This window comes from Schistosoma mansoni (genome assembly GCF_000237925.1).
Source record: "Schistosoma mansoni, WGS project CABG00000000 data, supercontig 0184, strain Puerto Rico, whole genome shotgun sequence".
Classification (NCBI taxonomy): domain Eukaryota; kingdom Metazoa; phylum Platyhelminthes; class Trematoda; order Strigeidida; family Schistosomatidae; genus Schistosoma; species Schistosoma mansoni.
Genome location: NW_017386068.1, coordinates 173,531 through 186,136, shown reverse-complemented (window position 1 = coordinate 186,136; position 12,606 = coordinate 173,531). Strand labels below are relative to the sequence as shown.

The following is a 12,606-nucleotide window of genomic DNA, read 5'->3' as shown; positions in this document are numbered from 1 at the left end:
AACCTGTAAATGATGCAGGATGTTTATTCCACAAAGATTTTTTAGTTCAACTGGCCACAAGTTCTGGCGAATAATATGGTAATAATAATAATAACAACCGTGTACAAGTAGTAATTCATTATAAATCCATGGATATCATTTTGGACAATATATTTAACACTAATATCATAATTAGGAAAGATTTAAGTTATCCAGTTGGTAACGATCTTAAATTGGATTTCGATCAGTTGGTTGGCATCTTGGATTCCACTATTAGTCACAATATATCTCTTCTATGAATACACTTCAATAAATAGAACATTTATTGGATTACAGTATCAATTAATGAGAAAGAGAACTAGTTATCTGGGAGTGTTTAATATTTATTCAAGAATTTGAATTCATTTATTTTTTTTGTGTGTGCGAGTATAACAAATCTTATATTCACAAATGCTCACATAGAAAAAACCCCATCAAACCTATGACCCAAATAAAATTAGTCAGTTTTAATACTTATGAACTGATCAAGTAAATTTTAAATGATTTCTAACGAAATTTTACGAGAAAATATAAAACTCAATGTAAATTAATATTTCAACAGTACTGTAAAATAAATTTTGGTTAATAGAAACAATATTATGCATGTTTAATTTGTAATTTTATCTGCTGTATGTATGATGTAGTTGTGCCAAATGCAAATCAACCATTTTTACTATTCTATTCTGTTTATTTATTCAAGGATAAGACAAGGGAATAAAATGCATATTTTATTATTATTATTATTAGTATATATTTATCATAAAGTCTCCGTTCTGTTATGCAAATTTCATTTCACTGAATAATTCCACTGTTGTTTTTTTCTTTATACTGTTCTACACTAAAATTATATGCTGAATCTTAAAATTTATGAAAAATTAAACAAAAACAGATGTGGCATTTTGTGGAGATTTAGTATTTTCATGGTTGAAAGCGTGAGTCAATTGAAAGCTAGACCACCCGGAAAACCCTGTAAGCACTGGACGGATGTTCGAATCTCGCGAGGTGAGGTCGTGGATGCGCACTGCTGAGGAGTCCCACAATAGGACGAAACGGCCGTCCAGTGCTTCCAGGTTTTCCCTGGTGGTCTAGCATCAATTGACTCATGCTTTCAACTATGAAAAACAGATGTGTTCTTTTCTTTCTTTTTTATCGTTGAAATAAAGGGTATTATTGAATAATTCTCTCTTAATAATTATTTTTTATGCTTTTTAAAATCAAAATGTTATAAATTTATTTACTTTATTCATTTGGACAATTTTTATTCAGATATTAGCTTTGATTGAATTATACAATGCTCCTGCTGGTCGTTATAAAAATGATGTGTATTTATTACCGAAAAAAATGGGTAAGAGAGATAGTTCATGTGAATCATTGTAACTGTTTACTATGTTTATCCGTTTGTATTTTAATTTTTTCTTACAGTAAAAAATATGACTCTTTATCGGTTTATTGAACAGTAACTCTTCGTGTAAATTATAGTGGATCATTTTATGTTGATTATGTGAAGGCGTGAAAGGTCGACAAGTTGAATCTATTGTTTGCATGAACACTTGACCAATCAAGTGAATAATATCTGTTATGTCTAAAATTTATTCCCAGTCTCATCTCTGTCCTCCGGGATGTGTTGTTTTTCAGCAGTTTGATTCAGCAATTAATAATACCTCTTAGCACTCACCAAGTCTTCACTATCCAGAGAAGATTAAGTGTATGTTGGAAACATTATTGCTGAAACTCAAAAGTATATGCAGTACCCATGAGTATATATATATAAGCATTGACTCAGGCAAGGATACATGAACAATGACCCTGGTCAAAATAATGATCTCACACATAATAGACCCATTTACATTTGTATTTCTCTCCCACTATGTGGCCTTCGAATAGCATAGGGTCTGCTCAGCCTTATAACATGTAATTTATTCGAAATTGTCCGGCCATCAGTTCCCTCTCTTGAAAAGTAAATCTTCGGATTGAAATGTTGGAGTTGGGATGAACGATATTTCCGTCGTAATCTTTTTCGAGTCTGGCCACTGTGTCTGAGTCCGATATTTAGGACTGATTACTTTAGACTAAACGTATTGATAAGACAGCCTTAAGACAAATTAGACGTAGTCAGTTCTTGAGATGTCTCATATTGTCTCTGAACTGTGTATGATTTGTAGGTGTTGAAGATTTCCCTTGATACTTGCTTCACATATTACGGAAGCAGCTCTCCCTTAAATGATATACTATACGAAGTTGTGTACTCATGAATCGAAAGCTAAAACTGATAAAAGTTACCAGTCTCTATGAGAAACTTTCTGTTGACTATGTTATTGACAAATAAGTTGCATACCGTCTTCCTTAAGATAGTTAATTAAAATTGGTGATATTTTGAATGTGTGGATTCTTTCAAGCTTTTCTTCACTCATCTAGTGTTGTTTTTTTGTATCCATTCTTATTTAACTGAAGATAATTTTTTTTTTACTTGTTAGTGACCAATTACGATAATTTATGTTTTTAGTTGAACGACGAAATCTACTTATATCTACTCATTTACTCCACTTCTTATTATTGTTAGTCTTCTCTTCCTCTTGTTTTATCTAGGTATTCCTTTTATTTTAAGTTTAAATTAAATTCTTATTACAAATTCTCTTTACGAGCTCGTAATTTTAGGACATACAATTTGTTAGGTGTGATCAGATTTTCTTTTTTGTTAACTTTTTCATGTTTTCTGTTTTTTCTCATTCACTCTGCAAGATCGTCTCTTTGTTTTGTGTTCTCGGATAAACAAGAGTTGTTTTTTTGTTGTTGTTTACATTAAGGTTCATTCATTGTTCCACTGTGTTATTTATTCAAATGTTATTAGGTTTTTTTATACAAATTCTAAATATTTCTCTATTACTAGTGTACAAAGACATTTTAGCTTCATTTAATTTTTTCGATTGTATAAAATGTGTTACTTTCTAAATTCTCTAATGTGTTTGGCAAGCGGTATTACATGTCTTAATCAACTCAGTCAACGGAGATTCACACACTGATTTGTCATGTTTACCTTATGTTTGACATCAACATCACTCATTCGATGATGCTAACATATGAAATGTTTTGATCGAATAGAATGTAAGTATTAAACAAAGAGGCTGAAATCGTTTGGTGGGATTATCAATATATCATCTGATAGGCTTAAATATATGTTTTCTGTGTATGATATTCAATTCGCTTTTAACATACTTCACTAACCATAGTAAATAAAATCTTATCATGATGAGTTCACTTATTTAAGCTCTAGTCTGTCTATATTAAATATATAAACAACTATAATCACAGTTGTTTTTTATTCGTTGAAAGGAAATAGATGGCATGAGCGAAGTTAATTTTATTACAAGGTTCGTGATTTTCTGGAATGAATCGGTTGATGTAATAGAACGTGAAAAATGACTTTTGATATTTTTACATTTTATCGTAGACGTGTGCTTTTTTTGACCAAATAACACAAATAACTTTGTGGAACTAAAGTCTGCACCATGACTTTCACTTCCAATTGAAACTTAACAATATTTCATCAATTTGTTAGTAATAACTTAAAATTTTGGTGTTGTATACAGTATCGAAGTTGTTGTTTTACTGTAATTGGTATTGTTGTATTCTCTGAGCTAGATGATTTAGTTTGCAGTGATTTTATTGTCGTTCTAGTCAATATTATCAGTCCTTAGTTCATATAGAGGTGTAGACTGTTGTAAGTGTATTATTCTCCATCATTTTTCTTTTCCTTGTGTTCTTTCTGTAAATATTATCGTTATTCTATAATATCACGTTCCGTCAAGCTCATAGTTGTTAATGTAGGTTGTATTAACTCAACCATTTTTTTGTTAATACTACAGATGAATATGTGGCAACATTGCATCTTCCATTATTCAATGGTCGAATAACTGAACTCACTGATGAACAAGCTCGATATTTAGGTGTAAATAAAACAGGACCATTTAAACCGAGTAATTACAAGTAAGAAAATGTTTTTTTTTCATTATTGGCACATTGTCGAAGTCATATGAAAACTATACATATTCACATCGAAGCATAAATAGAATAATATACAAAATGTCATATACTATAAATTTGTCTTTCTCACCTCTTTATACTTATCGACTAGCGTTTATCAATGACGTTTTTAGGTTCTAGAATATTCTGTTCAATTTTCCTCAGGTTGAATATATAGTTCTGGTGTATTATCTTCAACTACAACAATAACTGAATGTTGTCAAGCGTCTTTGTGAAGGGTTAGTTTCACTAAAATTCCTGATATACTCGTTGAAATCGCGTTAACTCAGCTGAATGGTTTAATCGTTAAGCTGGCAGTGTTTTCTCTAGATAACACCAGTACAAACTTCAGAAGAGAGTGTACTTTAAGAATCTATTAACAAGTAACTACTAACAACTTGTTCTATCTACTTAAAATTTGATTGAATATTGTTGGGACTTATCTCGCTATTATCTTCACATTCATTTTGTTTATCTTGACCTGGTTCTTGATTATCTAGTTGTTTTTGATTTTTCCTAATTGGTTGGTAAATTGGGTTTATTTCATAATGTATGTTGAATGCTTACTGATATCAGTCCCAAGATTACCGAAATCCTCTCGTTTTCTTTGTGTTGTTTCTAACTAAAACTTAGCCGTTTTTTGCAGTTTGACATGTGTTCGTAGTTGTCTATATGTATTGATATAGACTAAGATATGCCTTGGAATTTGACAGCAAATTGGAATTAATGTAGACGACGGTAAAGAGCATTGGCTCTTCGTATGAAGTAATACTTTCATCGACTTCGTCTTTGAGTTTACATAACATTAACTGAAGTGATTTTGCTGGGTTGAGGGCGACATCTATTCTCAGTAATCTAAGTGGAGTTTTGTTCTCTGAGCTAGATGGTTCGGTCATGGGGCTTTCATCGTTCTTCTGAACGATATCATCAGCACAAACTTCAAGTAGGAGTGATGTGTTTGAATTCCTCCCCATATGATTCAAAGCTTGTCCTGTCGACCTCGGTCTTGATTGATTACCGTTGATTTTCAACCTGTCATTGTTTACTTCTCTATTTTGACTGCATCTCCCTTAACTAAATTTTTATCGACAACCTATTATGAGCTATCCTTTTAAAGGGTGTAGTAAGAGCTCTGAAAGACGAGAACTCATGCAGTTACCTCTTCGTTTTTTTCTGCACATGATTCTATTCACTGCAGTTCTTTTAAAGTAGATGATGAGTTTTATAGGAAGTTTTCTGATCTTTAGGTAACGAGGAATAAATGTGGTAGTCGTTCCAGGTAGTGTGTTAACGGTAAAGCAGATGTTCTACATCAAGTTGAGAAATGATAACGTAGGTCATTTGACGTCCCAGTTGAGTGAATAAGTAACGGTGGTCATTTCCTGCAATTAATCTCCTATAGTCTTATGTTCCTTTCAAGTACAAGGGTTAAGGATAAGGGAAATGTCTTACCTGCACCACACACCCTAACACAACTATAGGTACAAATAAACATAATCGTTATCACCTGTCATTGAAGAATTTCAATAGATGACTAAGCATTCCTTCTAGAGGATATGGTTATGTATGTATGAACTTGCAAAACGTTTTGGTGATAATAAGAAAAAGCTTTTATTATATATTCATTTATGTAAGACACAGTGTGTATATCTGTACTGTTCGTAATCTATTTTATTTATTTATTTATTTATTTAAACATAAATATTGGTACAAGGAAGCACCAGATACATATGCACCGCACAAATCTCATTTGATTTGTGTGAGGGCTGTGATACTGCCCATGTGCCCAAACTGAGGCATACTTCATCCATGCCTTTTGGTTAGTCTCAGTTTACAAATTTATGTTCTACCCCTAGTAACGTTTTAGACGTCTACATTTTTGTTGTAGATTTTTTACTTAATATATTTATTTCATTGTATCAGATTTTAGAACAAACTAGTTTATTTCGGCTTATTTTTGCTATATTTTAGATACTAAACTTGTTCTCATTCTTCGTTTCTGCTCATGCACTGATTGCTGTTACATTTATTGGGAAATGTCTTCCTGTTTAACATGTATACTTTGCATCGATTTGGTTTTCGTAAAAAGTATGGTAGAATATTACATCTAATTTACTTTAAATAAATATGTTGAAGTATGAATTTCTCATCCTCTTACTCTGTTTATTCTCATAAATTTCAATTACATTCCAATAACTATTGTGTAAAAGAGTTGCTTTATATTAATCTAGTATATTTTCATGTTTCACCGTTAATTTAACATATGTCTTTCCTTATTAATCTTGTTTGTAGATTTAGCGTTAAAAAAAGAAATAATTTTTGATTTTGATTATATATATTAGTTTGATTCACTCTCATAAATACACTGATATATCAATGTTATCGAAATGCTAATTAGCTTAGGGTTGTCTTTAAGTATCACTGTGTGATGAAACTGTTAATTTTCCTCGGACTGTTTTCTATCTTGATGGCGTCCTGTATCCTTGTGAGTGAATCCTGTTCAGAATATTACGTAACTAGTCGTGTTTTAACTAGTTTCTCTTAATCAGACAAGCATTAATAATTCATACATTGTAATTCTGATTGATTTGTCTATCTTTACTATGTATTATTTTTGTATTTTTTTCGTAATTACCCCTCTTGCAACTCTATTCAACCATTTACTTCCCTCATTCACAACATACAGCATCCCCTTTTGATCTTGTGTAGAATACAGACAAATAGTTATTTATAGTCAGCCTATTGTATGTATCGTCTATATGATACTTGGATCGTTTTCTTTTATTGAGTATGATATGATTCTACGTACATTCGCATCAACTTTATGATGGTAGTAGTAGTATTCATCTGGACAAAGTTTCCAGCATCTTTATAGCTTAAAATGACGCTGTCGTTACCACACGCTCTTTATTACGAGGCAACCCGTAGACTTAACACAGACTTGCTTATTAATACGTCGATTTACGTGCTGCCAGGCATTACCAGATCACGATCGGCAATCAGAGCACCGGTTTGTATGACCTTGTTCCTGTGCTGGACCAATGGTGTGTTAACCGGCATGAGCAGCCTTGAGTCGACTTCGGGTTCTTATTGGTCCTCTGTATAGTGCCTTTTTCTTAACTCAGCCCTTTGAGTTCAGAACACAAATATCAGCCTCCGCTATATGAATTGTATATTTCAGACATATTTTGTTTATATATAAACAGACTAGACATCATCACTCCATAAAAGTAGAAATATCAATTATACAAGATCAAGCTAAAAGTAGCCGTGAGTGAGAGAGACTGTACCTAATAGAACGGGAAATAGTAAATTGTATAATAGTAGCCGACAAATCGAATGAAAGCCTATGATAAGGGGAATGTAGATGTTTCTAATCTAGTTACTTAATAGTTCTACAGTAAGGATATATATATATATATATATATATATATAGTAACAGTCTATAGGTAGTTACCCACAGTTTAATCTTGAAATACAACGTTATCGAGGTCGAAACACAATATTTCAATGATTTTTATTACGGTTAAGCATGTATATTTGTTATAAATAATAAAAACCGATGAAATTATCAGGCGCAGAGCGTTATTCGTTGTAGAGGTTAGTAAATAGGCTATTGATAATACTAACTTCACTCTTGATTCACAAACTTGGGCAATAATTACATACAGTTTGAATATATGTTTTCTATTTCTTATCTATTTCTTAAAAGGGTGTGGAAATTTATTTTAATTACCAGAAACTATTTAAATTTGAACACGGCACTGTAGTGTATTCCCAAATCGAATAAAATGAAAGTAGGGACTGGATTTGAAGTTTTTAATAAAATATTATGCACTTATAAGTAGCACCTTGTTATGTTCACCACTTGATTAACACAGAATACGGTATACAACTACGGCATTCGAACGTATAAAACCCCACAGTCTCAAGTAAGAAGGCTGGAGAAGTGTTTGTTAGGTAAGAGTCAAAATGTACAAAATATCACGGATATTTATAAATATTACCGCCTGTTATGTCAACATTATAATTCAGCCAATCCGCAAAGAAGCATATTATGCTACTGTTCAATAGTAGCATGCCACGTTGATATTCTAGGAAGCTCCATCACGTTCTTGTTTCATGGAGACTCTTCGGCTCCTCCGAATGCTCTGTTGTAGTTCCCTGAAGCCATCGGTAACACCCTGGAGTAAGATTTCTTTCCCGGATCCACTGACGACTGGTTTGCGATGGTGTTCCATTTATTTTGCTGTACTTGTGGTCCAGTCTTCTTTTCAATATTCTTTTGCGTCTGTGTCATTGATGTATCTGAGATTACCTCGAGTGGGAGATTCAGCTGTTTATCTCGGGTGTACATCATTCTTCTATCATTAGGGATTTAGTTTATGTGTCCGATATCTGTACAAAAAGTTCCTCGAGCTCTTTACAAAACTCTTCCTAAACTTTGTACGATTTTTCCTGGTTCTCATCGATTCTTTCCGAGGTAGGACTTAACGAAAACTTTATCGACAACGTTATAAACATGGGATATAAAGATTTGGTCTGTGTCCATCCATTATTATGAGTAGCAACATATGACGTTGAAAGCAGTTCGAATACGTCTTCCGAACGTGGCTTCAGCAGGAGACTTTCCATCTGGGACAATTCAGTTCGGAGTAGTACTGCAGGCCGATAGGAATTTTGTAATCACCTGTCTAGTTTCACCCTCGCCTCCTTCTTTTGGAAATGCTCATTTTAGAGTATCGACAGAACGTTCTACTTGTCCACTCCATTGGGGATGATAGGGCAGCGGACGTGGATGTACTGTTTCGTTCATGGAACAAAAATGATTCTGCAACGGATTGCAGGCCATTGTCAGTCTTTAAAGTCTCTGGGACTCCAAAACATTTGAGCAAAGTAGACAGTTTGTGGAATGTTTCTGATGCTGTACAATTGGGCATAATTTACGTTTCTGACCACTTTGTAAATGCATCCACAATAATCAGAAACATTCAACCTTGAATTGGATCTGCGAAATCTGTATGAAGTCTTGCCCAGGGTCCTGAAGTCGTGAACCAATGCTTTGGTCCGTATTTTGAAGGACTTTTGGGAGCTTGAAGACATGATAGACGATTGCGGCATTTGTTTTCTATATCTTTGTTCATTAATGGCCAATAAGCGTAGCTTCGATTAAATGATTTCGTCTTATTGATCCCGGGGTGACCACTGTGAAAGTGTGTGAGAAGCTTGTGATGCAATAGTTCCGGAATAACAATGCGGTCATCGAACATGTTTCAGGAATCGATCACCATCAACGAGTAACTTCGACGAAAATATTGCAAACGTTCTCCTTCAAGACGCTTGTCTGGCAATTAAGTGGGAAGACAGCACTTAACTCTGCTCAATATCTGATCAGTTTCATTGATGGTTTCCAAAGTAACTGCGAGTTCATCGATCGCATTATCCGATACACAATGAACTTCTGTTTCAGCTTTGATATTTGTCACAAAAGTGTCGTCTGGAGTTTTTGACTGGAAACCTATTAATCTTCATAACGAGTTATCTTCCGCGAAAGTAGTAGTAGACCGATCCTTTATCGTAATATCGCAACCCGAAAGTGTTATTACCCATCGTTGTAGCCGTTGTGAACAGGAATCTTTTTCTTCTGCCCAAATGCGTCAAGTAATGACTTATGGTCTGTTATTCGTGTGGAACGCTGATTAAATATTATCTGGTGGAACTTTTTACTGCAAAGATAATTGAAAGTGCCTCTTTTTCAATTTGACTTCAGTTCCATTCTGTCATTGTCAATGATCTGATAGCATGGGAGATTGCTTTTTCAGGCCCATCAGAGAAAATGTGGGAGATGACTGCTCCCATACCATAGTTCGAAGCATTTGAAGAAACCACTAATTGTAGGGAAGGATCAAAGTGCATTAGTAAAAGATTGTTAACTAGGAGTTGCTCGATTTTCTCGAAAAATGCTTGACAGTTCGCCAACCAATCCCATTTTATATTCTTCAGCAGGTGGTTTAGTGGAGCAAGCAGATCATGGAGAGCAGGGAGGATGATATCATAATAATATGTTAAGGCAAAGTTTTCACAGCTTCAATGTTCTCTGAATCTTTTAGTCCTTCATGTTACTCTTTAATGAAACGGAGATACTGTACGTATTGCATATAAAAGTCACACTTTCCCGAGAGGAGGCGAAAACCATATTCGGCTATGAGTCCTAGCACCTGATCCAGTTTTTTTGTGAGTTCATTTTATCTGCTCCTATATTTATGGTGTCGTCTAAATTAACCTACGCTCCTGGAATATCTTGTGACATGGTATCCGCAATTTGCTGGAAAATAGAGGGCGTCATCTTCATTCTAAATGTAGTCAGTTATGTAGGAACAGACTCGTGTGCGTGTTGATCGTTAGATCGTTACTTTCATCAGATACAGGGATTTGTAAATATGCGTCTAGTAAATCCAATTTCGTAGTTCTTGGAAACCGTCCTAACATACCTACCCCACGAAAAATCACAAACATTCTCGGACACAATTAATTCTGTAAAAATATTGCGTGCTAGATAGCGTATGCGCTGATGGAGTGAGATCAAACTCACGGAGCGCGTCTTTATTTGGCGTAATGTTCGTCATTTCCTGCATTTCTGCTATTTCGTAGGCATCATTACCAAGGTTTGACTTGAAAACTTCAAATAAGTTGTGCATTGGGTAAATAGTTAAAAAATGGATATAACATCTTTGTAATACTGCGAGTAGGAAAACTAAATTTTCTAACGTTTCGTGACTCTTTGACATATTACAAATGTGTTATTTTAATTAAAGATGCTATTTCGTTTTGCTTCCTGTTTATTCAATACTTTCGCACTGGCCCTCGGCGTTTGAGTTTGCAGAATTTCTACTGGTTACACGATGTTCGTATCGTTAGTTTTTCATATTAATCAGATGGGCTATTTGTTTCATGAATTTGGCGTTGAGGTAAAATTCTCACGTTTTTAAAATCTTAAAATTCACACCATTTTCACAAATAACGTTTTAGATTGGTGTAGAACGATTACAGTGTTATTCATAATTTTTACCCTAAATCCTATAGGAACATGGACATTTGATTATTCTTGTAACAACAAATTGAAGATCTTACATTTTATTCTTTCTGTTGTTCTATGTGTAATCATATTTATATTCAGTATTTGTTGCTTATTTGTATCAATTGTGAGCAGGCATTCATAAATGGTTAATCGTTTCACACACTACTTTCAGTTTTCAAACAAATACTACCTTTGTCATTTTTTCTGCTTTATCGGCGACGGCCTATGATTTGAAGATTGCATTAAGGTTCTAAAATTCTTTCAGGTCGCTCTGTACGACGCAGGATCATTGGATTGAGTAATTTATCGGCTAATAAGAAGTTAGGTTGGAGGTTGATAGAACATACATTTCGCAAATCACCGAATGGCATCACGAGGTAAGCGCTTTCCTGGAATCCTGAAGGGAAGAGGAAAAGAGGAACTGGAGGCAAATGTCAAAAGGATGAATAGAAACTAGAAAGTAAAGTAAAAAAACCGTGTTGAGAACAGGAAACATTTATATGTGGTTTTCAAAATTACTTACTCCCTTTACAGGTGAGTGCTGTAGTTATTGAAAAATTTCAAAACACCGGTTACTCATTTACTCAAGCTTTGGAGAGGATAGCAGTGGACACCACATGTAACTGCCGTCAAAATTATAGGAGGAATCTCTGTTCAGCATGCCATGTGTTCATCTGAATAGCAACGGAATGTGTCCATTCACTCAGTTATCATTATGCCACCGAGGTCTTTCAGAAAATTGATAGCTATACGACGGGTGAATAAGAATTCAGTTTTCCAGTAATATGTCCTACTTTTTGACAGGCTCAGTAAAGATTAACTTCAAAAATGACATCTATCTTCGAGTTACTCCTACTGTTAATATTATTTCATTGGTGTTCCAGGTAGTAAGGTATCACAGCTGTATGCAGACCGAAAATCTTAGAGTCTTGATCCATACTACTGTCTTCTTTAAAGGGCAGCAGTCAGCTATGTCGCAAACTTAATTTATTATAACCCTTAGAATTTTTGCACAGTGACATGAATATTATGTTTAATAAACCACTCTCTGAATTTCGAGTTGTTTTTTCATATTTGCAGCAATGAGGAAAGATATACCAGTACCGTTGATAGGCGTAAGTGTTCATAACAGCTTTTTCTTCAGCCATCTCGGGCTTCATAATGTAAGTGTAGGGTGCAATCCTTCTTTAGTCAGGAGGATGCTGGAAGAATCTGGTAACACGAGCATGAGGTTATCTGACGTCGCAAGCTGGTATTGTGTCCTAATCAAGTCATTCTTCTCATTTAATTCATCAATTCATCAGTGTCAACGATCATTTTCAACATGTTGATTATAACAGATTTCAACAGATTCTTCTTCCCTTCCACTGTTATCATCATCATCATCATCATCAACTTTCATCACCTCAACAGTTTTCCTGCAACTACTCATTAACAACAACAGCACAACCCAACATGATCATATTCCATGTGAACGGATCATAATTCCA

General features: G+C 34.3%; 1 protein-coding gene across 3 annotated transcripts in view, besides 1 other annotated feature; it reads left to right on the top strand.

The window, feature by feature from the left end:
- Smp_096020.1 (adenosylhomocysteinase,putative) overlaps positions 1–6,733 on the top strand; it is a gene marked incomplete at both ends in the record, with an annotated part of 39,826 nt that extends 33,093 nt beyond the window's left edge. The window contains 4 exons of one of the 3 annotated variants that reach the window (XM_018794531.1): positions 1,285–1,363; positions 3,349–3,386; positions 3,882–4,002; positions 6,010–6,733. In XM_018794531.1, the coding sequence (XP_018647043.1) occupies positions 1,285–1,363; positions 3,349–3,374 (105 nt within the window). The remainder of the gene's footprint in view (positions 1–1,284; positions 1,364–3,348; positions 3,387–3,881; positions 4,003–6,009) is intronic. The other 2 variants (XM_018794520.1, XM_018794509.1) reach the window with 2 other exon arrangements.
- A 4,207-nt stretch (positions 6,734–10,940) lies between these two features.
- Positions 10,941–11,027: a sequence feature (Short protein (Smp_174830, CCD60692.1) was converted to a misc_feature.).
- Positions 11,028–12,606: the final 1,579 nt, after the last annotated feature.